This window comes from Anopheles gambiae, chromosome 2 (genome assembly GCF_943734735.2).
Source record: "Anopheles gambiae chromosome 2, idAnoGambNW_F1_1, whole genome shotgun sequence".
Lineage (NCBI taxonomy): Eukaryota > Metazoa > Arthropoda > Insecta > Diptera > Culicidae > Anopheles > Anopheles gambiae.
Genome location: NC_064601.1, coordinates 6,193,500 through 6,220,868, shown reverse-complemented (window position 1 = coordinate 6,220,868; position 27,369 = coordinate 6,193,500). Strand labels below are relative to the sequence as shown.

Genomic DNA, 27,369 nt, shown 5'->3' with positions numbered 1-27,369 from the left:
GAGGAGGATGGATGACGATCGCATCCTTGGCATCGGCATCGGGCAACAGCAGCAGCAAGTAGCTATGTTGGGCCATCTGCCCGGAATGAAGATGATTGGCTGCATCGGAATGTACTGCGATCGTCGCTCGGATGGCAAAGTGCAACCGCATTATTCGGGGGTAAAGGGCGTTATGATGGATGATGGCGTTTTTTTTGGAAATTTCAGTTATTTGCTGATCAAGAATAAGTAGCATTATAATACTTCTTCAACGGTGGGAACGATGGTTGGTCGGGAGAAAAACAAACGCACATAGTGAGACATTTGGCCTTGGTGTTGGGCATGGCAGAGGCATTAAAAAAACAAGGTGGAACAGAAATCACTTTGAAAAATGTGCGAAACGTAAACAAGTTGCTGATGGTTTTCCACCTCTACATGAAAAGACCCTCGAGTAGTTTTAGGTGTGTGAATTTAGAACTTACATGATGAGTTATTGGATTTATGTTTTAATTATTTATGATATTCAACAGTTCTTAAACAGACACATATTATTCGAAAAGAACGTCCTTAAAAGCCGTATTACACGGACAAACATATATACAAACGTTTGCGGCTAAATGTTGACTCTAAAGTACAAATTCTTGACGGATGCATCAATGTCTTATGCTCATATTTTTTCTGTTGGATTTGAATTTAGTAGAAATCGTGATGGATTCATAAAGAATTTATAAAAAATATTATTATTATTATTATTATTATTATTATTATTATTATTATTATTATTATTATTATTATTATTATTATTATTATTATTATTATTATTATTATTATTATTATTATTATTATTATTATTATTATTATTATTATTATTATTATTATTATTATTATTATTATTATTATTATTATTATTATTATTATTATTATTACTATTATTATTATTATTATTATTATTATTATTATTATTATTATTATTATTATTATTATTATTATTATTATTATTATTATTAGCTCATATCGATGGAGATTTATAGTGCTTAAATGCACATCAACATAGCGGACTCCACTGAAAGGTTCAAATTCTCAATGTTAATCGTACTATTTTCGTGTGTGTTTATTTATTTGGACTTAAATTCACTAATTTTGGAAGCAAATTGATGGCAACGAGACCAAAACTGACACTTGAGAGAGGGACACATTTAATGGCAACGAACGTAAAGATGTAAATTATACAAAATGAAATGCAAGCAACAGTTTCCAACCAGTTCTAAGCTGAACCAAGCATCACAACAGCACCGATTGCAGCCAGTCTCACGCCACAGTCGATGCGCCTCGGACACAATATATTTAGAAACCGAAACCAAAGCTTTCCACACTGCTGGTCAGCTGTAATTTAATTAATGTTGCTTCCTACAGCACTCTCTGCACATTCGGTTCGGACACTGCTGAGTCGTCCTCCCCATTAGTGGTGCCATAATTGCCGCTCGATGGAAGAAATATGGACCCGAGTGCGCTTGGATGCAGTTGAAACGCGATCGTGTGATGGTGCAAAAATAAATGTCCACCCATTAATGAGAAGTCGTGCGAGCATTAGTGAGGCTGTCGCATGCCCTAACCGGGTAAGATGATATATGAAGACAAATTAAATCACATCGAAGCGAATGACGAAAAAAAAAGCTGAAGTTGCTTTCGGCTGGACATCTTCACTCGCTTCCCAACAGAATTCCTATCGCCATCTCCTTCTTCTACGTAGACACCCGCGATCAACGTCACGTAGAGCTGGTCGACTCGTCCACACACCTGTAACCGATGTAATAATACGGACGCATGCTGCTGTGCACATCCACCCACACACTTGGGTGGAAAGCGGAAAATACCGAGCACAGAAGCAAAAGGGCACCCCTCTCCCCCATCACACACACACCCAAACCTCATCCAAAAACCTGCCGACCAATCCCATTCAGTTCTGGCCGCAATGTGAACCCGGGCGGATTTTTGATGCTCGGTTTTAGTACGCACGGGCATACAAACACACACCCTGGTGGTGTCTACACGGTGGCACGGAATGTACGAAAATAATACCTCCGTGATTCACCGGCGTGTGTTGTGCTCCCCCTTGGCGATCTTGGTGTGCGTGTGTGTATGTGTGCAAAGGCGGTTGCGGTGAAACGCTGAGGCAAAAATTGCGTAGCACAGATTCTATAAATAATCCTTCCCTATCGGGCGAGCGCGTCGACACACCGTTGCACAGTGGTTTGAAGCCGGTCGAAAAAATGGAGGTCGTCCGGCACACACCAAAGGAAGAAGAAGAAGAAGCAGTGGTGCTCGATCCTCGGTACGGTGTGGGAAGTAGAAGAAAGTAACCACCAACTACGCACTCACACGCGTACGACGCATCGACGCAGCAAACGATAGAAATAGGCAGTGACGGGGAAAGGCCTCCCAAACTGACACCACGGGAGGGCTTGAGCAGCGACGTGGCAGCTCTTATCAGCGCGGCAGAGACCCACCCAGCACTCACACACACACGCGCAAAAAAAAGACCTGACTTACGTCGGTAACGACCCCAGCCGTCCGTACCAGATTGGCGCTTTGCGATGACACAGTTTGTCCGCAACCTAAATTATCGATTTTGTTTTTTTTTTTACTTCTACGACTCCTCCCATCCATCTCTCCCCCATAGCGAAGAGAGAGAGAGAGAGTGCTATCCAAAAATGGAAAGCGGAAAACTACCAGTTTGTTACGCGAGGGGTTGAAAATTGTCATGAAAACATGACAAATTTAAGTGAAATATTGAAATGCCCCAACTCCGTCGCTGTGTAGCCTTAGTTACGGCTGGTACGTGTAATGGCACTGCGTTTGTTAGGGACTTAAGCTTGATGCATGATGAAGATGAATAAAGCAAAAAGACTACAAGCCATTTATGGAGGAATGGTACATTAAATAAACCAATTAGAAACGGGGGCTTAGGCACGTCATTGGCGATGGCGCCAGACAACCGAAAGTACATGTCCAAATGTCATCCATCTTGATTGGAGCTAGGTTTTCATGCATTCTACACCATTAGAATTCCAATTGCTTTTGACAAACCAATTAGAAACCAATTGCTTTTATTTCCATTCCAAAAATTCCTAATGTAACCTGTTTAGTGAGTCCACATTGTCGCATTACAAAAACATTTGGATTAATAACATAATGCTGAGGAAACATTTCGCTCAAAACCAATCACTTACTCGTCAGCTTTAATCTGTATGCAAGCCAAAAACAACTTCAACCTCCAACGGAAGCAAGGTTAAAGGCCCGATTTATGCAACAGCACAAGAAGCATTTCCACAACTGCAATTTCATTACCAAACAAAGCACAGCAATCGATGTTGCATGTTGCATGTATGCCGCTAGATCGATGCCAGAGTGCAGAATGCAGCTGCGAGGAAGCTCCACAATCGACGGCATAACATACACCGACCGACGGCAATGCACCACGGCTAAGAATATATGCCTCTGTCTATCAAGTGTCCCTGTTTTTGGAAGAGGATGGGGGAAATATATTATTGCTCTTTCCAGTATGCCGCCGCTTTCACCCCTCCAGAGCCATAACAGAGCCCGCATGGCAACGGTGGTGTGGTCGGTGTCCATTGGTAACCTGTTTATCGAGCCAAATCGGTATCGGCGCATCGTTTCGGGGCTCGACAGCACTCGAGGCTCTCCAGCACCAGGGTCTCGGCACAGTATACGCCACGGACGGAGCAGCGACCAGCGGTCCAGAATGATAAAGGAGCTGTACCAGCAGACGGAACCGAAGTCACACCGGCCGAGCTACGCCAACAAGGCGGTCCTGCTGAGCAGTGCCAAGTGGGAGCAGATGTGGAAGAAGGTGGTCAGCCCGGCGGAGAAGGAAACGGAGGTGCTGTGTCAGCAGGAGCGCGAGTTCCGCGAGTACCTCAAGAACGGGTCGAAGAAGATGACCAGCACGTGGGAGAACACGGTGCAGAACATACGGGACAAGAAGGAGGCGGAGCGGTTGCGCCGCGACAAGGCGAAGGTGGAGGAAGGTGTGTTAGATAGGGGAGGGAAGATGGGGTCTATTGTGATGCTAAGAATGGTGTTTTTGCTCTTGTTGTTATGAATATTCCAACAGACCAACGACACTACCGTGAGCTGAAAGCGGCGGACGAGATCAAGCGCCGGGAGCTGATACAAAAGGCGGAGGATCTCATCCAGAAGGACAAGGTGGGCCCGCGGGTGCTGGAGAGTGCGGCCAAGTTCTGCGAGGTGCTGAAGGGCCGGGAGATGCAGCGCCAGTTCCGGCTGGAGCAGGAGCAGCTCCAGCAGATGCGCAAGCAGTCGGTCGACACGCAAACGCTGTCGCAGGCGAACCACTGGCTGAAGTCGCACGGCGATCGGCTGCTCGAGGATCGGCAGCGCTTCGACAACTACAAGCGCGAGCTGAAGGAAACGATGATCCGCAACCAGCAGCTGCAGCGCCAGCGCAAGCAGGAGCTGATCGCGGAGGAGCAGCAAAGCCTGGAGGCGATTGAGGGCGAGATGCGCCGGCAGCAGGAGCAGGACCGGGCGGCCCTGGAGGCGAGCAAGGAGATGCGGCGCAAGAATGCGCTGGAAGCGATCCGGATGGCGGAGGACAGGCGCACCCGGTTGCGCCGCGAGTCGGAGATAGAGGACGCGCTGCTGCAGATCTACTGCGAGGGGCAGCAGAACATTGCCAGCTTCAAGCAGGCGATACACGTGAACAAGCACCGGTTGCGGGACAACTCGCACCAGCTGGTGGACGCGCTCGAGCGGCAGCGGGCGGCCCTCGCGCAAGAGGAGCGCAACCAGGCCCGGGCGGCCGAGGAGAAGGACCGCATCGCGTCGATCAAGGAGCGGGAGCAGACGGAGCAGCAGCGCCAGCTGCGGGCGGCCCGCATGCAGGCCCACCTGGACGAGATCGAGTGGCAGCGGCAGCGGGAGGCGGAGGAGGCGGTGCTGACGCGCCGCGAGTACGAGGAGCGGCTGCGCAACATCGACGTCACGTTCGGGTTCGACCGGCACAAGGTGGCGGACAAGACGGTGAAAACGTACGCCCAGCGCAAGCTGCTGCTCGGCCAGATGGTGGAGAAGGAGGTGCGCGAGCGGCGCGAGGCGGACACGGCGGCCGAGCTGCGGTACGCGAAGGAGCACGCGGACAAGGAGAACCGCCACTTTCTGCAGTACGCGCAGGATCTGATCAGCGACGCGAAGGTGAAGGGCCGGCCGATCCTCCCGCTGCTCAAGACGGTGCAGAGCTACAAGCGCGAGCACTATCACGACTTTAAGGAGGCGGACGTGCTGCCCCAGCATCTGCTGTCCCGCGTCCCCATCCACAACAAGCTGATGGAGCAGGGGCTGCTGGACGCGCTGCCGGCCCGGCAGAAGGCGCTCGTGCTGCCGAAGCGCAATGCACCGAAGGCGCTGGAAGCGCTCGTGAAGGACGAACCAAAGGAGGGCAGTGACAAGGGCGGTTCCAGTACGCCGTCGGGCGACGACCCGAAGCAAGTTGTCTGAACGTACATTCCATTTCTTGTGTAATTTTTTACTGCTCGTAATAAAGCTGCAACGAAAAGCGTGAAAGTGATGCACCATTTTAAAATGGCCGTTTGTTTTTCAATTTCAAACTGACAGTTACTCCCGAAGTAATGTGGTACGTGTTGTCATTGGATTGGAGGGTATGTCAATTGGCCTGCTTATCGTTATCTCCGAACTGACTTATCCCTGCAAAATGTCATTCCCGCTTCAATCACTGTGCTTCCCCTCCCCTCCCCACAACTGCTCTATATTTCCGGCTGAGCAAAGCTTCTCTTTTCGCTCGCTCACTCTCTCCCGTGACACGAGGACCGCCAGGGAAGCGTCAAACAGCCGGCACCGAGTCCACGGCAACGGCAGCATCGGCCGAAATCACGTGCATTTGTTTGTAAATAAAACCCTTCCAAAATCGGGAGCCAAGTCGGGGGGGCAGCCGTGCGCCGGCGCGGACCCACTTACTGCGAGCGAGCGGAACCGCGCGCGAGCGAGCGAACGTGCGAGCGAAACTCGACGTTCGACGTTTCAGCGTTTTCGGGCACAGATTCAACAATTTTTCCAGCAAGCCGTGCAGCGCACACAGTGCAGCCATTACATCGTCCCGGGACGGGGGTGTGTTTTACCCTACGCTCTAGCTGCGGGTTCACTCTGCCGTTTCACCGTTTTTTCAGCCCCCCCCCCCCACTCCCTATAAAGAGGGGGAACGTTGGTAGTGCAGTTTACTGGTTTCAGTTTCCTTCTCCATTCCATCATGTAACCGTGCTTCTGTTTTCGCGTGTCCACACACTCATTTCGGTAAGTGTTTCAATCCCTTTTGGATCGGAGTGAAGTTGCAATTTGCTGGCCAGGGAAAATGTGCGGACGTGGTCAAGTGTGTGTGTGTGCGTGTGCGTGTGTGCTTGTGTGATAAAAATTACAAGCGAATATCCACACAGCCATGTCAGGCTGTGGGCGTGTTTGTGTGTATGTGGCAGCGATTTTATCTGCACGGTGTAATGGTTATATAATTTCTCTCCAGCTGCTTACCTTACTGGAGCGAACGGGTGGTTGCGAAAAATCGCGAAAAATTGTGCAGAAAATGCTGTGTGAGAAAATCGTGCAGTGATGCTGGTGAAAATTTTCCCAAGCCATTTTCATCCCCCCCACTTGTCCATCACTTCCGTGTTTTCTAATATGGCGGACGGGAAGTTGTAATGGCGATGGGACGTATCTGTAAAAAGCGCCTCCTTTCAGCGCTAACGCGTTAAAGAGTTACACGCAAAACGCTTCCAAATCCGTGCGAATGTTGGAAGATTTGATTAGCCTTGAGCGGGTGAAGCGGTGATAAAAATCGAATTTGCCAAGTGAATGACCGCTGGGAAGTGAAAGTGCTGGCAAACAATAACCACCGCCCATCCCCCACACGCTATCAAAAAAAAACAACGACGGGATTAGAAGTAGCGAGTAGTAGTGCGCCCCGTGAAGGCCATGTGTGTTACATAAAACTTTTATGCTCAACAGACAGTAAAAATTGAACCACTCCCCGAAGAAGAGTTGCTCTTGCCCCATTCTCTCGCCCCAATTTCACCCCATTTCGGGGGGGGGGGGGGGGGGGGGGGGGGGCAGGTCATACACGGCCAGATCCATCCATCTATCGGTCCATCCAAACCAGCTCTGCTGGACGAATGTGTGTGTGTGTGTGTGTGTGGCATGTAAAACGCATCACGCGCACAGCAACGTTTCCGTGCTGCGAAGGAAAACTGAGCACCAGGGGAGGAAAAAAAAACACCCCAAGCACAAGCATCGCACACAGTTACGCTCACGGAAACGACGAAATCTCCAGCCAGCAAATGATAAAAGCAACCTGGATCGATAAAATCAGCTGTTGAATTTGACACTTGCTAGCGCTCTCTCGGGTTCGCTCCAACTGTGCACACACACATACACACACGTACTGCACGCCACACTCGGCTTCTCCATTGATGGTGGAGGCGCCCAGTACGGCATAACAACATCGAGCAGCAACAGCACAGGCGGCCGTGCCACGGTAACCAATACCAACGGGCAGCAACTACTTTTCAATGCAATTGTCAGTGCCAGTTTTGTCCGAGATGAATAAAACGCTACGATCTGGAGGGGAGGAGGGGGGGGGGTGAGAGAAGAAAACCATAAACCAGGGATGTGCGAGGGACATAATCGATGAAAATCGAATCAGATAATCCCTCGCATTTCATTACCCCCGGAACGAGCGCGAGCGCATAAACGATGCGGCCCCATCTGTTGCTGTGCGGGTATTGGTGGTGGTGTGGCAATTTGCTCATAGAAAAAAAATGAAAAAAAAACGAGACACACAAAAATGAAGCTTTATGTTGGGTGCCAAAATTTCTGAGTGTCTTTTGCTTTTTGCTTGTTTTGTAAAATACCCCACCATTCGGTTGGAGTTGTACGACTGCTAGCTCAACAGGTTCAAGTGTATACAGTGGGAGGGTGGGGGATGGTGTGAAAAAAATGTATATGCATGTGTGTCAACTAGCGGCTGGACATTTCAACTACTTGATGAATGCGGTTTCGGTCGCAGCGCGGTACGGCGCATGTTTGGCCTGGGAAACTTGGCACCGGATGAGAGCATGCCCGAATGCAATTACCGCGGTTGGTGGCGGCTTCATGATTGAAGATAAATTAATTTGTTATTCTTTGAGCTCCGGTGGCACGATGGCGTTGTGGCGCACGATGGCACCGAAACGCCGTCCGTGTTTATTTGCGCAAGTTGAAACTTGATGCCAATCATCGAGTCCGGGGGACCGAGAAGTTAATTATCTCGTTATTGGAGGCTGCTTTAGTGGGAACAATGTTTGCGTACTTTATTGGAGCTCTATTAAAGGGGGAGGAGGGTGTGAAATTTAATCCGATTTTAAGTGTAGAAGAACATTACTATCGAGAGCTGTTTGAGAGCTTTCGGTTGAACTACATAAATTATGACCTTTTCCTCGTTCGACAGAACTCTTCGTCATCCCCGTTATCTACGCATACGCTAAACCATGGCGAACGCTTCGTCCACCAATCCCATCGACGAGGGCCTGCAGGACCTGGGCGTCCCGGTGCCGGTGCAGACGTTCCTGTGGCAACAGATAGCGCCCTTCATCCGGCCGAAGCTGGGCAAACTGCACGAGGCTAGCTGCATGGTACGTAACACGTAGCCGTACACGGTCCAACACAGTTCTTCCTATCTGGCAAAAAAGGGAAGGCCATTCCCACAGTGAATTATTATCACTAACTATCATCACCATCTGCGTCCGGTGTGGAAGAATGCAAATTGTAAATAATCATACGAGATAGAGAGTGACAGAGAGACGACATAGAGAGAGAGAGCTCTCGTATTTCATGTGGCAACGAGCGTCACCTCTTGTTTTGAGCTTTAATTTGATAAAACAAAGCGATCAACCATATTGAAAGTTGCTTTAACATTCCATTCTGTTCTATGTCAATTATTTGTGTTTCGACGTATTTGTTTCTTTACCAACAAACAAACATAAACAAATAGCGCTCTCAAGCTCTCTAATTGTTCCATATGTGTGTTAACAGTGTGACAAATCGGTGTAAATAATATGAAAAAAACGAAGCGGTGGTGACGGACAGGACAGGTTCAAAATTGCATTACAAATATACATTAAAAACAACGCATTTTTCATGCTCATATTACAAACAAAACAAAAAACATACCCCTCAAACATATTGAACATATAGCCGTGTGAATTGATGTTGGTTTTATTGCTTCTTTTTTCTTTTTTCCTTTCCGCCAAAACCAAAACACAAAAACGAAACCAAAAAAACCACCATATCCTTATCTCTTTCTCTCTTTCTGTGTGTGTGTGCGTGTCGCTATTGTCATCATGTGTGCCAAAAACCCCTAAACAACAACAAACAACATGAACAACTGAAACCGACACTTAAAACAAATACAAAAACATCAACCACCTTGCGTCCTTCCAAAATAAAACAAACAATCACTCCTTGTGCTCATGGTGTAATCCAACAAACAACTACACAACCAAAATAACATTAAAAAAAAAAAAACAAAAAAAAAAACAAATGCTAAATACTCAATTCGAACGATGCAATACAAAATTTTGTGTACGATAGTTCTGTCAACACGCACCAGGACACCATGTAAGTGTAAATAAGTACATGTCAGATAATGTGCTGCAAAAAGCTTATGCTTTGTACATCTTCGTTTTGTAGTTTTTTTCTTCTTAGCTTTCTGGTACTAGGAAATAGATAGTGCTGGATTTTGTTTGTCGATTGCCATTAAACATCCACCTAGTAGGGCCCGGTAGAGCCACAGCGTTGACGAGTGTACAAGTAGTTGCTATCTTGAGTTTATCATTACCACATTTGTTTGTGTTTGTCTCTCTCGTCCATTAGAGCAGTTGGATTTTTCTTCCAATACGTCCAGTAATGTGAAGCTTTCATCCTGTGTCAGTAAAGCACATATCTAAATGAGCGTTTCATACCATCGCCATCATCACCTTCATCAGTAGATAAGAGCGTTGTTGTTAGACAGCACAATAGAACTAACGATATTTGCAGTATTTCTTTCCCACACTTCATAGCTCCATACACATTAGACATCTACGTACACGGTCTGTTTTCCAATTCCCATTTCTTCAAACATCACGCCACATAAACTTCATGGTAGCGATTAGTAAGCGTAGTGCAGTGCTGTACAAGTAAATCTGCTTCATTTTTCCTACTAAAATTGTTCATACCGCATGATATATTCTCAATAAAGCCGTAAAACCGTAACCTTGTGCTGGAGATTGCATACTTTGAGGGGCACATACAAAAGGAGCCATCAAAGTATGCACTCCGTGTCACAAAGCGCCTGACGTTATGCAATCCTCGCTTGTGTATTCTAGTCTTTAAAATATGTGAAGCGCATTCGTTGCTTTAAGTAGAATTGAATATTAGAAATAATTTTAGCATTATCGTGTTGTAAACTGCTTGAACTATCGCCAGCGTCAGTACCATTCTATCCTGTAGCGACGCATGCATGTGTACGTTACCCTGTTACGTCTTGCAAGCGTACAATAGAGCCCCGGTAAAACGATATGTATATCGATAACTTCGATCCCAACGCCCCCCCCCCTATCCCAAAAAACCAACAACACTGGTCCAAAGCCATGTTTACTAATTCAAGCTTTCATCCACAGGAGCTGAAGGAAGCGTGCAAGGTAAGCGTGACCTGTGAGCGACGCCTCACATCAACTCACTGAACCCTTTTCGGTTTTCTCTTTCACAGTCTTTCGAGAAAGTGCTTGTGCAGAACATTCAGTTCGGACTGTCGCCCTCACTAACGTCCGCGCTGGAGTCGATCCCAAGATGGCGCATCGTGCAGGCTGCCTTACCGCACGTCATACACTGTGCCGGGGCGCTGATGCACAATCGGTAAGAGGAAAACCTACCAATGCTACCCTGTAGGATGTGACTTAACCTTGGCACTTCTCTTTGGTCTTCCCAAGTGTGAAAGATCTCCAGGCGCTTGGGTCGGCGGAAACCAAAATACTCTACACGCTGCACTGGATACTGCTGTTTGCCGCCGAGGAGTGTGCCGATGCCGATACGGACAAGGATAACACGACGAACAATTACCTCTTCTCGATACCAACCATATCGGTACGATATCCTCGACCATCCTCCGATTGATCCGTGTGATAAATGATTCCGCTTTCCCCTTTTTTGTCACAGCTGTTCGTCTTTCTGTTCGCTCCCATCGCACACATGCTGAAGGAGTCCGATTTCCAAAACTTTCGTCTCGAGAACGGGTTGAAGATGTGGCAGGGTATGTGGGAGTATCGGGCCCCGAATGCGCCCTGCTTTACCGCACCGGTCAAACCGAAGGCACGCAATCTGCTGAGCTCCGTCAGCACCACTCCATCGCCGGAGGTGTTCTCGCCCAGTATGTTGAACTGATGAAGTGATCGCTTGTAGTAATCAGCAGCATGTAAAGCACTATTTATCATTCTACCATTCTGATAAATTTGTAGAGAAAATGGAAAACATTGAATCTCCGCCGAGCATCTACTCCGGCATCATCAAGCACGACGACGAGCTGTCGTTTGTGTCGTCGCCGAAGGATTCCGTCTTTCCGGAAACCATCCCGGAGGAGGCGTCCAGTGTTGAGGAGGAGCGTGTCGTCATATTTCGCCTGCCGATGGATGGTGGCGTACCAGATCCGTCGTACTATACGGCCGACGCTAGTCTGCTGCATCATGGTGCCAAGTTTAACAAACCCGCACACCAAACGCCGACCAGCAGTGGGATCGGCTCGAGGACGCATCCACTATACCAACCGGATCATCGCGCAGAACCTACCAGCTTTGATTTCGACAGGATCGACACGTACAGTGTAAGTGTATTGGTGGCACTGAAGCCAAAGAAATTCGTTCCGAAATCAACGTTTCTTTTCATTAGCAAAAGGACTCTAAGCCAAAGACCAGCTCCTCGACGGAGCGTGAGTCCTTCGACACGGATCCCAAGCTGTCCCAAGGTCACAAGTGTGATGTGGTCGCTGCCACCTTTCTCGACGTTGCCGTACTGCGTTGTCTGTTCATCTCACACTGGCAGGAGGAAGGTGTCTACTGGAGTCTACACTATCTCTACAATCGGTAAGAAAGTTAAGGACGACGTCATCTTGGCACAGCTATTTTGAGAAGTGCTTGTTATTTCCCCACCCTACAGCTTGCGCGACATAAGCGAAGAAACTTCAGCCCTTCCATCGCACCCGAGACGACGCTCCAACTCGTTGCCCATACCGCAGATTGAGATATCGCTCTATCAAGGTCCTACCAGCAGCCGCGACAGTCCCAGCATCGGGTCGGCCAACAAGGACTACATCGAGATACCGGACCCACCCATCCCTGCCCTGCTGGCCGATGCACCGTACTACGTTTCGAAACTGCCCTCGGATGAGTCCTCTCTGGGGCCGTTGAGCGAACGGAAGGGTAGCGAGAAGAAGCGCCGTGTCAAGATGGCCGACCTTCGGACACTGATCGAGACGCGCATCCTGTCCAAGTCGGACCGGGGGCTGGAAAAGATTGGCCTCGATGCTAACACTAACGGAAAGAGGCTACAGCAGATGGTATGGTTTTGGGAAAGGGGGCAGAAATAAGTTGAGCTTGAGGTGCACTAACGTGACGTTGCTTTGACAGGAGTGCCACCGTAGCTTGGACACGGGCGAGCGACAGCTATCCCGCTCAGCGTCAATGATATCGCGGGCTCCATCAACGAACCTGGTGAAGGGCAAAAGTATGCCTAGCTTAAGGTATGTATTGTATTGTGAAAGACGATATCATTGCTTCACCATCATTGTCGTCATCGGAGCATGTATCAGTGGTTGGTGGAACATTGGTTAAGACTACTCAATTGGGTAATCTACTAGATCTGTGGTTAGTTAGTGTCTGTCTAGCCGAGTCAAGTTGTGAGTTGTGAAGCTCATCTATTGATCATCTGAAGTGTGTGTGTGTAGCAAGATCACAACATATAAAACCATTTTCTATCTCTACTTTACGCATTCTATCTGTCGTATCTATTCCCTTAACCATCTGTAAATCTATCCCAGCTGTCTCATTGATAGCGGGTAAGTTTCTTTACAAACTCGAACCGAGAATGAATCCTCCAAAAATCAAACCTCAACCCCCTGTTTGTGTGACGTTCCCGTTCATTGATTGTGCACATCCTTCATCGGGATAGCTGACGTTTTCAGTTTGTGTCCACGTTTTAATTGGAATATCCCCACAACCTGCTTGTTGACACATTGGAAATGACCCCGGTTTTGGAATGTTTGATATGCATTTTCTAAATTCATACTTGTTTCTTTCTGGCCGTTATTCCTTTATGCATAGTTGGTTTGTGTTGTGTTCCCCTTCCCTTGATCCTTCAGCGATAGTATGCGGCGTATTGTAGTTGTCAGGTTAACAAAGTTTCGCTCCGTTCCACAGATGCCATCGAAACATCGAACCACCGCCGAAGGTTATACGCAACGTCCAGTCAACTGTGCCGTCGAGACAATCGAGCACAACGCCCAAGTATCCGATCATTACCGTCACAGAGCATACGCCGACACCGTCACCGGACTACATGAAGCGTCAGGTAAGTAGGCTACTTACCTCCAAAATACGTTCCAAACACTAATCCAATGCCCGTTCCTTTGTAGGGTTCCATCGATTCTCAGCTAGATGCATTGAGTGCTGGTGGTAGTACTGGGATGTTCAAGTCGCAGATGTTACGCTCCCATACAGACTCTCACATCGGTAGGTTAGCGTTGAGCGATGACGTGATCACGGCTAACCATTTGCACGCTTTCCCGCTTAGGTTACACTTGCATCTCGGATGAAACGGAAGCACCCGGGTCGTGTTTCTACATCACCAAGGAAGGTACGATTGACTACGAGGTTGTCCTGCTTGCCGTACACTGCGTGTTCAAGCGTGACTCGAGCGTCTGCACTCTGCGCGTCCTGGAAGCGGGCCTGAACATTTGCGAGATCTTGCTAGATTTGGGCGTGCTGAAGTTTGGCGATCATGCACACTCGCTTGCGATCGGTATCGTGAAGCGTGCCTTCATGCATCTGGGCTGTCCGCATGGGTGTAACGATGGTATGCAAGCTGAACTAAACCCAAACAATTTCCAGAACAATTCCACGGCTAATATTGCACACCCATTCCATTCCAGCCAACCGTGGCCCACCGGCCGAAGTGTTGCGAACCACCTGCAACTCGATCCTCTCGCGGCTGCTGCGCCAGAATGGCAAAATTCTGAAAGCGAATCTGCGCGCCTTCATCAAGGAGTCGCCGATGCACGAAATCACCGACTTCTTCCACGCGTATCTGGGCTTTTGCGTGGATCCCAGCTCGCTGCTGTCACCGTTGAGTAAGTAGAGCTAGTAGTGTGAGCACCTGTGATTAACTGTGTTGAACACGTGCGCAAGAGGTGCCTTTGGAACTCTTGGCGCCACGCCAGCCTTTGCTTCTTTCCTGCTCGATGTCGTACACACTTCTTGCCGTTATAAGAAGGTTGAGAAAGTTGTACCGTGTGTGGTTTCTTTTCCATACCGTTTGCTGCATTGCTAAAGTATTCGTTCGTAATTTTGTACACACACACCCATTCTCCACTGTCGCCTCCACTGTACCATTTTTTATTATCTAGGTGTGTTACTTTACTTGTTTTATAGCTCGAGTTCCATCCAATGTCATCTGCTTTTTACGAAATTCACCCTTAAAAAACGTCGCAAACGAATGCTTATGCCGTATGTAAACGCTCCACCATTAAAACCTCTGTTGCTTCCTGTGCGTGCTGCAGTAGCATTTGGAGCGAAATACGTGCTGCCTGTAAGAGTGTAGCCACTTGATCTGGTCTGTATTGATTGGGTATCATCCATTTTGCCGTTTCTGTTGTTTTTTCAAGCGCGAAACTATCGCATTTCGTTAGTCCTTAATTCACAGACACAACATACACAGACACACACCTATCATACTCATCGTTGTATTTGATCGTGTATTTGATCCGCCTAACACACAGACACACACACGCTCACTAATATGTTACACACACACATATATACCACTGTTTCCTGTTGCTTGGTCCGAAGTAGAAAAGCTTGCACGTATATGTGTTTCATCTTCACCTGATTCAGACCATAAGAGATCATCTGGCATAAAATCGTTCAACGCTGACTTTGGCGGTATATCAGGCGGCCAGGGCGGGTACGCGACCAACTTCGGCAGCGGGCTGACCGGCGGCACCGAGAGCCAGCTGATCGGGGCCATCTTCAAGACGCTCGCCACCCGGCTGGTGCAGTCGCTCAAGGAGCTCAAGTCCCAGGACAACCTTTCGCTCTACTGCGACGTTCGGCAGCTGATCACGTACGTCAAGGGAGCTCACGGCGGTCCGTTCCGCGTGGTAGCGCTGAGCGGCATCTTGGCTGTAACTCCCCGTCCGCACAAGCAAGCGCCTAACATGCAGACGACGCGGGTGATACGGTAAGACGATGAGTTTTGGACAGCTCTTGCTCTATCTCTAATTTTCTCCACGATTCTTCCCACAGTCACCTGCCGACCAACGACATCCAGCTGATACAGCAGGATGAGAAGGCGCAGCGCAAGCTGCTGTTCAAGAAGAAGAGCACCTCCTCGACGTGTGTCGTAAGTAGAGCTAAATGTCCTCTTGGTGTACGTGACTCTCAATAAGTAAATTGCTTAAACACGTAGATCGTTCCTTTCCTGTTGCAGCTGTTAGAGACGGAAGGGTTTGAGGAGCCGAGCCGGGCCAGCCAGAGCCCGTTAAGCAATCTGCGCCGTAAGGGGCCGCAAGTGCGGCCCACCCTTACCCCTCGCCACAGCGAGCGGGCTTTACTTTCTGACTCTACTTCCAGCTCAGAGCGCAACTCGGTCGGCCGGCTGACGGGGATCGTGCGATGGTTCCGCCGCTCGAAGGACCGCGAGTCCGTGGACCTGGAGTCGGGCATACTGGCAGCGAGCGGGTCGGACTCGATGGCAAACTTCATGCGCAAGGGTTCACTTAACTTTCAGACGCGCAACCGGGCGACGGAGGGCATCGGGCGGTCGATACAGAAGGCAAAGCGACGGCTCAACCGGTTGGGGCTCGGCAAGGGCAAGAAGAAAACGGGCGGCACCGAGGATGTTGGCGGTAGTTGTAAGTTGTGGTTTGAGTGGTGTAAGTCTGAGGGAAGAGTGCGAACATCATTGGTACGTTTTCCACAGATTTTAGCAGAAGAAGTTCGCTTGACGTCAGTGATGGACCACGCGAGTCGGAGGTGGTGGTGCTGAAGGAGCGTCGTCTCATTCCGATAACACCGGTACGGGAAGGAATGGCTCGGTTTGCATTGCTGCTGGAAGTGTGCGCTCCTGGTTCCGTTCCCGATCCTGCACTGATCACTGCACTTCTTGATCTGGTAAGTGATGTTGCAGAAGTTTGCGATCGAAGAAGTCGTCAACTGCAACACAAATTCACCTCTTCCACAGCCTCAAGCTCCGATCGTTGCCCGAGCGGCATTCCTGATCGAGTGTGCCCACTTTGTGCATCTGTGCAATCGGGGCCAGTGGCCGTCGTGGATGAAGCAAAACCTACCAACCTTTCGTCCTTCGGGGCCGGCAATGGGCCCCAGAACGGCAATGGCAGCCGGGACGCGTCGTGCACACGTGCTGCAACGGTCAGCCGGCAAAATGTTCCACCAGTGGGGTGAAGCATTGGGCGCTCGGCTGAACGAGATGGTCAACAACGATAAGCTAACCTCGGAGCAGATGGCGGCCACTTTATCCGATCCCGAAAAGCAGAAGCAGCTGCTGCAGCAGGATGAAGAGGAAGACTTTCTTGATGAGAGTAAGTGTTGGGAGTGGAGCTTGTCAGCAACAAGCAAGTCATTTCATGCGGGACTTTCGATTGCAGCAAGTGTTAATCCCCACGGAAATGATTGTCCACCGGCACTGAAACTGATTGCCTGTGTGCTGTTGCTCGAGATCACTGCGTTCTTGAGGGAAACATACCAAACGCTGCCGAAAGCATCGCGACTGTCCACCAAAGAGAAGCACACACCGTGGGATAAAGTGTGCCGGTAAGGAAATGCAACCTGAATAGAAGCTTCAATTTGTTTTTGTTCACTTACCTAACGCCCGCCCTTTGCTTGTCCTTGCAGTGGAGAAACCAATCGCCGTTGGTCTATGGCACTCAGCTCGATGGGCGGCCATTCGCAGACGTCTGCTCAGAGCCTGCAGTCGATAGCGGGCCAGACGGAGCGTAAGATCTCCTTCGTACTGCAGGAACCGGACAACGAGTCCGAGAACAGTAGCAACACCACACTTACCATTCAGGGCGAGGAAAATGTTCAGCGTATGTGGTTGGCAACGGTCGTTCCGTGTGATAGATGGTTAACTGGGAGTCCGTTTTTTTGTTCCGTTCGTCTCATTGCAGAAGGTCAGAAGCGTACGTTGGCTACATCGAGAAACTTTCTGTTGCGCCGTGGAACTTCCGCTACACCGGCCGGTGGTTCGTTCAAGCGACGCTCGCTGAAGCTACGCCGCGGTGCCAAAGATCTGAAGGAAGTGGAGAATGAATGTAAGAATTACAGTGGCAGGGTTTGGTATGGTTTGGGATGATAATTGTTCATTTTCTTCCCCTTTTTTCTAGACCCGGTAAGACGTACTGACTCCATACAATCGAAACGCAAGGTGTCTTCACTCTCCGACAGAAGCGACAACTCCGAACCGGGACAAATCAGTGGTGGAGAAGAGTCGCCAGGCATTCTGAGGTGGGTTGAGCCATTTGTCATCTTTTTACTTGGGGCAATGTAAAGCAATTTACTGTGATGTATTTCACACACTCTCCACAGTGACGATCAACCGCCGGAGTCTCCATGCGATTCAAACGATTCGGATGAAACGACCAAGAACTTGCCGTGGCTAAAGTCGGTGTCGAACTTCCTCGGCTCGTTCAACTATTACTGCGACCATCAGAACTTTTGCCACCCGTACTGCTACCGACGGCATATGCGTGCTGCAACCAAGCTGATCCGAGCAATTCGCAAGGTAATTTATTTTTATTTTAAAACAATCTACTGCTATGCATATTTTGCATGTAAAAAGTGTTTTCGTAAAGTTACAAATTTATTTTTAGCATAAGAAGTGCATTTTATATTTTTTTTAAATGTTTTGTCCACCGCAATCCCAATGTGGTTGTTTTTCCCCTTCTCTTTCCTATATTTGCCGAAATGTTTACAGTGGTCGGGTACCGCTGTAAACAAAGCGCAGGGGAAGAATCAGAAACAGACCAGAAAGCATGCAAGCGTGAATGACGCATGCGCTCACGTAGCTGTGTTTATATAGCGTAATGAGTGTGCCTCTCTCATCGGGCCTCTTTAGCTCAGTGGTAGAGCGCTGGTCTCGTAAACCAGCGGTCGTGAGTTCAATCCTCACAGGAGGCAGCTCTGAGAAACTTTTTTAGCATTCTCACTTTTGTGGAAACTCCCTGTACACTCTATTGAACGTGTGTTTTCATTACTTTTTGCAGATCTATGGCGACGAGTTTGGTGTCACACCGGTTACCTACGCCCAGCCAAGCGAGTCCGCCAAGGGAACAACACGTCGCGAACGGTCCAAGCAGGGCCGCAAAGTGTCGGACCAAAGTTCGTCCCAAACTTCACCCTCCAAGCGCAAGGACAGCGTAACGAAGCGTGATAGGTAGGTTTGATGCTCCACAAAACTCCCTGTCTTACCTCCCATCTAACACACACTCTCTCTTATCTTTTCAAAATATAGAATCATACTGCAAGACGAGTCCGAACCAAACACCTCCCAGTACTCCACGTTCATCCACGAGCCGAAACATCACCAGGAGGATCCACCGGTGCTGAAGTACATCAAAAATCAGGTTCGGGATGTTTTTCACGCTCCCATCGCTTCGCTCGTCAAGGGTGCGGCCGTGCTGACCGAGGAACAGTTCGTGGAGGTCATTCCGATTGCCTGGGAGCTGCTGCTCGAAACCGATCAGGAAGTGTCGGCAGCTTCCGCCGCCCTCTTCATACTGGCCTCGGTGAAGGCGCCCAACACTGCCACCGACATTATGCAGCGATCGCTCAAGAACAAGTGTCCCAACACTCGCATTCAGGCGATTCTGCGCTACCAGGTGCTGTGGAAGAACCGCTTCCAGGTGTGGCCACGTATGGAGGAGGGCGCACACCTCTCATTCAAGGTGCCACCGCCCGGTATCGAGTTTACGCTGCCGTCACCTAAGATCGGCATCGAAAGTCTGCCCGTTGTTGATCCGCCCTGGATGCCTCGTCAGCAGAACAAGGACATGGAGGTTACACTGAACCAGGAGCGGCACGTAAGTAAACGAAAACTGTCTGTTTAGAAGTGGAACATCTTCATGATCCTCCATTCCTTTCCAATGTAGCGTTCGTTGGTAACAGCGACCAAAACGCGCAAGAAGCAGCAAACGGAAGCAATACGCCACGCTATGCTGCAGCAGGAGGACAAGCAACGCTCGGAGCGTCAAAGTTTCTTGATCACCACGATTCCCATCACGCAGCAGGCTGCGCACGAGCCGGGTCTCGATCATGGTCCAGCGGAAGATCACGTCGAGGAGGAAGAGGACGGTACCCGTTCGGCCATTCACATGCACGCGGCCCATTCTCTCTTCCCCTCCTGTCTGTGTTCGTCCGTGATGCAGATCGTGGCCTGCTTGGATGATGCTGCAGTCAACTCGGACGGTTGCGCCGTGTACGAGGTGGCGTACCAGGTCATCTGGATCTGTTTGGTAGAGGATTCGGCGCTGTTTCTGCGCTACGTGCTCGAGCGGTTGACGCGCGATCATCAGGATCAGATGTTTAAGCTGCTGCGGCACCTGATACGGTTCGTGCCGCGCTTGCCCCAGCAGGCAGCGTTCGCCCTGTATAACTACATCATCGGGTACGTGATGTTTTACGTACGCTCGACGCATGAATGCAGCCAGCAGGTAAGTGTTTCAGGGGGATTTTTTTGAACGAAGAAACACACTAAATACAAACATTTGCTTTCTAGCTGGTAGGATCTGCATTGTCGGTGCTGTGGATGGTCGTGCACAGTGTGCACGGCATTATGTTTAAGGATTTGAAGCAGATCCTGCGCAAAGAGCAGTGTGATGCATCGATCCTGCTGACAGCCAACGTTCCTTCGGCGAAGAAAATCATCGTACATGGACCAGAAGGTAGGACACTCCATCCACAATAAAAGGTTATCTTTACCCTTCATCCTCCATCGGCTTGCCTCTGTTCCCACAGATGAGGGCGGCATACCGTCCCAGTTCCCGGTGCAGGAAGACACGCAGTTCTCGCAGCTGCTCAGCGAGTCGCTCGATTTCTTCGGCATCGACGAGAAAAAGCACGCCCAGCACGTGCTGGTCGACTACAAGAGCCACCAGATACTGAACCCCAACTGGTACGTGCGCGATTTGTACTTCTTCAAGCGCTCCCAGTACCCCCAGCTGCGGCTGGTGGAGATGAAACCGGAGGAGTCGTTCAATGCGCTCCAGCGCCAGGAGCTGTGCAAGAAGTTTGTCGAGATCGGTAAGGTCCACCTGACCTGGGCCATCCTGAAGAACGTGGACATGGTCGTCCAGCGGGTCGTGTTCCTGCACGAAGAGCTCATGAAGCTGCCCTCCTTTCCGCGCAAAGCGCTGGAGGTGGATCTCGATCTGCACCAGGGCGGCGAGCTGGGCAAGGAGCTGCTCGGGCTGGACGTGCTGCACAAGTTCATGTGGGTACGGTTGATAGCGCGCATGTTCGAAGCGATGGCCGGCAACTTTGCCTACTCCGCCGACATTCAGCTCTTCCTGAACGTGCTGTCCGGGGCGGCATTGCTCCACTCGGAAGACTCGTGCATCATGCGCTACGTGACGGCCACGTTCATTAACGCGGCGTCCAACTTTAAGAACATTTTCTCCACCAACGGATACTTCATGATCATGCCGGCGATGCTGCAGGTGTACTCGCTGCACCAAACGAACAAGCTGGTCACCACCACGATCGAGTATGCGGTGAAGCAGTTCTATCTGCTCAACCGGAAGCCTTTTATACTGCAAATGTTCGGCTCGGTGTCGGCCATTCTCGATACGGATGAGAATGGGACGTACGGCGAGGCGCACAAGGTGCAGTCGAGCTGTTTGTTCAATTTGCTGCTCAGTCTGGAGACGCCATCGCCGGATCCACTGAACATAGCGGAGTTGGTGAAAGAGCCGAAACCACTGAAAGCGATCGATTTTTGCTACCACGATGAGGACGAGATGGTGACGGTGCTGGATTGCATTACGCTTTGCGTGATGGTTGTTTCATATTCGGCGGAGAGTACCCGGGGATATCAGATGCTGGTAAGTGAAGATGCGTTAAGGGGACTAGGGGAAATTCATTAGTAACTAGGGATGGGTACCACTGATTCATAATCATAAATCAGAATTAATCTTCAAAGTCTTTCTATGAATGTGAAACTCATGCCTTGAGATTCAGGAATCTGAAGATTTATGAGGTTCTGAAGATTCATGAATATTTAAATGCTCATGGTTCCCTAAAGGTCCATGAATCTCCAAATATTCATAATTAAGCGGGTCCATTCGTCTGAAGGTTGCATCTACACGTGTAATGGATAATGTAAAGCTGAAAATGAAAAGATTCATCAATCTATCGGGATTCAAATCACCCATCACTGAAGATTTTTATGAATGAATCTTTCAAAAAAGATTTATGAATTACAACACTACTTATAAGCCATCGCCTTACCCACCTTACCACCGATCATTTGCAGATCATTTTGGAAGCCATTTTGCCATGCTACATGCAGCAGATCCAATCCTCGTCCTACATCCCGCTGGAGGGAAAGTGCGAACGGGATATCATACTGCAGCTGGCCGTAACGATTCGCACCATGGTGCACAACTGTGAAGGTTTGTCCAAGTATGTATCTTACAGCTTGCTTAAGCTTCTTGATATTAATCCTCGCTCTTCACTCTTCAGGAGCTACAATGGACCGTTCCGTAACAGCCCGGAGCATAAAGGATCCAGCCAGCGCAACTGTTCCCGCGGTCCGCCCTGCTCGCCAGGGCTCGATTATGACGACGAGTCACACGCCAAGTACGTCAGCGACATAGGCCGCTCGAAGATGCTGAACGAATCGGTCGATGATTCGGAAACGATCCGCGAATACCGCCGTCCGCGCGATGTGCTGCTCTCGGTGGTTGGGGAGTTTATCATCCAGGCCTCGACCCGGCTAGCCGAGCTGGCGCGCAAGCAGGGCGAACCGAAACCGATGGAACTGCTCGACGTCAAGTGTCACGTCCGGCTGGCAGAGATTGCCCACTCCCTGCTGAAAGTGTCCCCGTACGACCGTGAGTCGATGGCCTGCCGGGGCCTGCAGCGGTACATGCAGTGCATCTTCCCGCGTGCCGAGTGGGCCGACGATCACGGCATGAAGCCGACGCTCGTAACCATCCTGCGCCGGCTCGACAAGGTGTTTCTGAAGATCTCGAAAAAGTCGTCTGTCCGGCGGAACACCAACTGGGAGGCAGCGGCCGGTTTGTTGAAGGGCGTATCGGAAGCCATCATCCGCTACCCGCACATACTGCACTGGCGCGAAATGAAGGCCCTGCTCACGAACGTGCAGAACCTGATCGTGAACGAGCCGGGCAACTTCCCGGAAGGTGTGTCCGGTGCGGGTGCCGCCCTGATGTCCAAAAGTCCGCCCGCCTTTTTCTGCTCCAACGTGGTGCGGCTGGTCGCGCTGCAGGTGGTCAGCCCGATCGATTCCATCTCCCACGGGTTGGAGCAAATCTGTGGCGGAAGTGCCGATTTCCCGTCGCAGGAGAAGGCGGAAAACTTCCTGATGCATCTGCTGATGCCGCTCTGTCTGAAGGTGTGCAGTGGGCGCGGTATCTTTGACGTGGGAGAGCTGAAACAGTCGGACATTTCGTTCCTCGTGACGGCTGTGCTGAACGCCATGAGCCCCGTCGCTGGACGAACCACGCAGATGGGCATGCAGACAAACCGTACCGGGGCGGACTTGCGGGCCGGTTCCTTAACGTTCACTGGCAGCAGAGATGCGAAGCGACCGTCGAAGATCTCCAGCTCCCTGTATCAGGCCACATTTTTGGCGCTGCGTGTACTTTGCATCTGCTTCGAGACGCGACTGTCCAACGAGTGGCCACGGATTGCGCGGGTAATGCGCGATCTGGGCCGCCGGAATGAGGCTGCGCCGGAGCTGTGGAGTTTCCTGGAGTTTGTCGTCACGCAGCGCACTCCGCTGTACATCGTGCTGATGCCGTTCATTATGCATAAGGTAGTGGGAGCTTCCTGGTCCCGTTTTTTGGGAGTTATCTTTCATGCCATTCGCTTCTTTTCAGATCTCACAACCACCGATTGGAGATCACGAGCGGCACATGCAGTTCCTGATACGTGAGCGAATGCGCGGCACTCAACCCATCGGAGGGACTAAGTCACGCGGTGCCATCCTGCTGGAACTGTCGCGGGAGTTGCGTGAGCTCCGGGAAGAGCTTGAAGCAAGACGATATGGTATGATTGCCCCATTATCCAGATGACCACATGTGTCTCACCTGCTTTTTCGGTCCTCCCTTCCACAGATCGCGACATGTCCACGGAAACGTCCAAGCGAGACATTCCCAATATCCCACCGGCACCCGAGCAACAGCCCGTACGTCATCAGCAGCGCCCATCGCTGATATCGATGCTGACCGGTGTCCAGCCGCCGGGCGGATTCCCCGGCTCGCTGCAGCAGCAACAGCAACAGCAAGATGCCCGCAGCAGCACCGGTATCTGCACCTCCAGCGACACCCTGTCCCAGCAGACACTCCAAGCGCCGAAGGGTGAGTCTCTGTCCAGCTCCACCACAACCACTACCAACAACCGGGACGGCGGTCTGATTGCTGACTCGCAAAGTGCCGACCTGACGCTAACCTCCTGCACGCTGGCCGACGCAGGCTCGGTCGATCTGCAACCGCCGGCAACGCCAGTAGGTCGCGAAGGTTCCGGCATCGGTGGTAGCATTCCCCACCTATCCCACTCCGTCTCGCTGCAAGCGTCCGTCAAAACGCAACCACCCCGACTGCGCTTCGTCTCCTCGGTCGAGTTTAAAACGTCGTCTGGGGAAACGTCCACCACGCCCCTGTCCCCCGACAGCCTGGCGGACGACAGTTCGGGCGAAAACCACAACAAGCACCGGCTGCAACGGTCACGAGCCCAGAGCCGCAAAACGTTCCGCAATCGGCGTGGCATGCGGTCGAACAACTTCAGCGAACCGAGCTACGCCATTCCCACCGTTGCCGGTGGCGCTGGGCTGGCGATGGTTGGCGCCGGTGGTTCAACGGCGCCGGGGGCGGGAGGAGTGCCAGGAGTTGCTGTTGTGCCAGGATCGGGCCTACCGGCCGCCGCTGCCAGTGGTGGTGCCCCTTCGGCAATGCCACCGATCGTTAATGAGCCGCCGTACGTGGAGCCACTGAACCGTGCGATCGCCACGCTGGGCGATCTGAGCTGGGATTCGGTATCGCAAACGTCTTCCACGTCCGGCTACCGGGACAATTACAGCCTGCAGACGGGGCTGCTCTCGCCGGACGGTTCCCTTTCCGGCAATGCGATGGGAGGTCGCTCCTCGTCCCAGCATTCGCTGCTGATGCTGTTCGAAACACAGGACGAAGATACACTGATTTAAGTGATTCGTCAACCCCATTTTGAGCCCACCACAAAAGTACGAGGGATGTGGACCCTGTCATTTGATGTGGACAGCCCAATTGTTTTGGTTTTACTATGGGCACTCTTTCACTCTCTACTTAACGATCGATATCTTCGGAATTTTATCCAGCCAAGCAGAGGAGTAAGTGGCGACACACCGAATAGTGGACAGAGATTGATTGATGAACACACAAGCGTTAACAAAGTGAAACGAATAACTTTTTAATAATCAATGCACTTACAGACTCCACCAATACTACTACTTACAACACGACACATTTTGTGCGACGAAAGTGTACGTCCAAATAGGGTTAGTAGCGGTAGGCGTCTGTCCACTTAGAACAACGCCACACCGTTCAATGACACGACGTTAACGTTTTTTGTAGTTTTGGGAGAAAAGCGTTGTTTGTTTGAAGAATTTGGACACACTGGAACACTGGATTTTTGTGGTGTAGGAAATGTTAGTAAAAGTAGGAAAAAGAGAACAAATGTGTGTGCGTGCGTTTGTGTAAAAGCGTCGTTGTTTAGTGTATGGATGTCGCCGGAAGTATTGTATTCAGTATTAAAAACGCCTGACTAAGTGGTTAGTGTAGTGTAACGAAAAACATATTTCATGTTGATAGCCAGATGTTTAGAGAAGTGTTACACACACACACACACAGTAGTACACACTCAATCAGTATTTTAAACAACTGCAAAATGCGAAAACGAACGATAACCGACATGATAAAATAGCAAAAAAAGAACCTTGTCCACCATCGCGCCATTTGGCGCGACTATAGAGCGAATGAGGAACGAACGAAGGTTTTACTTAGTTACATTTTAGAACCGGTGCTGGATTTCCGCCGGGTTTTTATAGGGACGAGCGAGGGTTAGATTTTAACGAAACTAACAACACACATAACCAATAGTAACGGAAATAGATAGAGCCAATGGTACTTCCCTCCGTTTGCCATCATACCATAACATCCCACCCGATAGAGCATCGATGGAGCATTGAGTGGTGTACGGAGGCCAGTACACAGGAGGGTTTTTTTAGTACACACTCGACTCGCCGGCTGAAGATGTTGTTCCGATGATAAGATTGAAACACCTCCGATGTAACAACAAGTTTGATAGGTTTGTTTTTTCGTGCGTTATTTTGTACAAGGTACGAGATTTATACATATACAAATCTTAGGGTGGGTGTGTTATACTTAGAGTTGATGTTGGTGAGCACGTGTTAGCCGCTATCTGTTGTCCGTTAATTGTGGTTGGTAGTAATGAAGTCTTTGGTGGTTGTTGGTTTGTTTGTTTTTACAGTAGATAGTAGCAGTTTTTTGTGGAGTGAGTTAGTGACAACCGGAAGAAAGGCAATAGATAAACCGAACCAAAAACAATCAATTCAGCAGGAACACTTGAAACAATGAGAGAGAGAGAGAGAGAGAGATAAATAGCGGACATCACTGGAGAGTTTTGACTAAATATTGGTTTGATAAGTATTTTTCCTCAATGTTACAAACAAATGTTTAGAAATTACTGTTAATTGTTACGCATACGCTGTTGTTGATTTGAACCGTGTGTCTCGGTTTCCGTCCAAAACGGGAAAACCTTGTTTTCTCTGTGGATGATTTATTACCATTCTTTTTTTTTGGCTAGGTCCAAACTCTCCCGCGCTCGCTCCAGTTGATGTGTTGTTGCATTGAAAATAGAGCGTTTTAATAGAACAGAAAAAAAACAAATCCATCTAAACGACTTTTCAAACTGCACCAGACGGCACCAGTTTTTAGTCCAAAACAAGAAATAAAAGGAAATCATACATCGATTAGCAGCTAGCTAGCTACTACACCCAGCCACCGGAATAGAACAGAAGCAAATAGTTAACTTTGTGGGTAGAATAATGGGGAAATGATTTTCGTGTTGTTTTTTTTATATATATTACTATATATACCAAATGGACAAGTGTTACACATTATATGATTACCGTGTTTTAAAATGCCATGATGGAGGAAGATGTGTTTTAGATGTGCCATAACCAAAAGAATTGTATTATTAGCGCTGTTGATGAAAAGTAAAAACAAACTATCAACTTTGGAAAGGATTGTCACAGACCGACTCTATGATGATACCATATTTAAAAAACATAGAAACATATTTGCGCATTTTAATGCTAAAGCCGCCAAAAGGGCAGCTGCATTCAGCACACAGCCCATGCAGCACTTTTGTCTAGCAAAAACAACCAATATAAACACCGCCTATCCTGTGTGTAACTTGTTGCCGTTGATGTGTCGTTGATTAATAGATAGATAGTGTTGAGATAGGGCTAGGGCTAGGGTTCGTGGAGGGTAGACAGAGTGGGTGTTTCACCCCTCCCTCCATTCGCACTAGAGAGTGAACGCCAGCCAACCAGCCAGCACCCTAGGCAAAAGGAGATAGTCTGATGTGAATGTGATAGTTGCATTGTGTGTTTTGTTTTTCGGTTTTGTGTGGCTTTTTAATATCGTCGATCGTAAGTGGCGCAAAAGGCCCCCTGGAAAAATGGGGAACACACCGCACACACACATATTTAAACAAATAAATTGCCAATTTAGCTTAGTGAATG

At 49.5% G+C, this 27,369-nt stretch overlaps 2 protein-coding genes and 1 non-coding gene across 9 annotated transcripts; all 3 read left to right on the top strand.

The window, feature by feature from the left end:
* Positions 1–3,301: 3,301 nt before the first annotated feature.
* Positions 3,302–5,517, top strand: LOC1281601 (trichohyalin). Its single transcript, XM_321543.2, has 2 exons — positions 3,302–4,028; positions 4,115–5,517. Exons 1-2 carry the CDS (start codon positions 3,362–3,364, stop codon positions 5,515–5,517), a joined length of 2,070 nt encoding a protein of 689 aa, XP_321543.2. The 5' UTR covers positions 3,302–3,361.
* A 495-nt stretch (positions 5,518–6,012) lies between these two features.
* Positions 6,013–27,367, top strand: LOC1281602 (protein unc-80 homolog). 7 transcript variants are annotated; one of them, XM_061648579.1, is made up of 35 exons: positions 6,013–6,327; positions 8,510–8,693; positions 9,652–9,678; positions 10,722–10,742; positions 10,811–10,956; positions 11,031–11,184; positions 11,257–11,467; positions 11,556–11,917; positions 11,983–12,176; positions 12,250–12,649; positions 12,720–12,832; positions 13,130–13,147; positions 13,509–13,659; positions 13,724–13,820; positions 13,882–14,163; positions 14,240–14,437; positions 15,258–15,546; positions 15,612–15,708; positions 15,796–16,219; positions 16,288–16,478; positions 16,549–16,906; positions 16,973–17,138; positions 17,220–17,413; positions 17,495–17,638; positions 17,711–17,831; positions 17,913–18,108; positions 18,590–18,759; positions 18,838–19,405; positions 19,475–20,035; positions 20,101–20,266; positions 20,340–21,424; positions 21,856–22,004; positions 22,065–23,382; positions 23,447–23,615; positions 23,684–27,367. In XM_061648579.1, the coding sequence occupies exons 2-35, from the start codon at positions 8,550–8,552 to the stop codon at positions 24,766–24,768; spliced, it is 9,969 nt and encodes a 3,322-aa protein (XP_061504563.1). In that variant the 5' UTR covers positions 6,013–6,327; positions 8,510–8,549; the 3' UTR covers positions 24,769–27,367. The 7 variants fall into 7 exon arrangements, with proteins under 7 accessions (XP_061504563.1, XP_061504562.1, XP_061504560.1 ...); XM_061648578.1 differs by having other exon boundaries at positions 15,775–16,219; XM_061648576.1 differs by having other exon boundaries at positions 15,201–15,546.
* On the top strand, positions 18,432–18,503 carry Trnat-cgu (transfer RNA threonine (anticodon CGU)). The gene has a single exon. It is a non-coding gene; the product is annotated as a tRNA-Thr (tRNA).
* Positions 27,368–27,369: the final 2 nt, after the last annotated feature.

What these genes read in the sequence shown, in the direction of transcription:
- LOC1281601 (XM_321543.2), top strand. Translation starts at nt 3,362, where the DNA reads ATGTATGCCGCTAGATCGATGCCAGAGTGCAGAATGCAGCTGCGAGGA. An exon ending in CAAGGCGAAGGTGGAGGAAG is followed by an intron (nt 4,029 to 4,114) that starts GTGTGTTAGATA and finishes ATATTCCAACAG; the next exon opens with ACCAACGACACTACCGTGAG.
- LOC1281602 (XM_061648574.1), top strand. Translation starts at nt 8,550, where the DNA reads ATGGCGAACGCTTCGTCCACCAATCCCATCGACGAGGGCCTGCAGGAC. An exon ending in ACAGGATCGACACGTACAGT is followed by an intron (nt 11,918 to 11,982) that starts GTAAGTGTATTG and finishes TCTTTTCATTAG; the next exon opens with CAAAAGGACTCTAAGCCAAA. An exon ending in CTCGCTGCTGTCACCGTTGA is followed by an intron (nt 14,438 to 15,200) that starts GTAAGTAGAGCT and finishes CACCTGATTCAG; the next exon opens with ACCATAAGAGATCATCTGGC.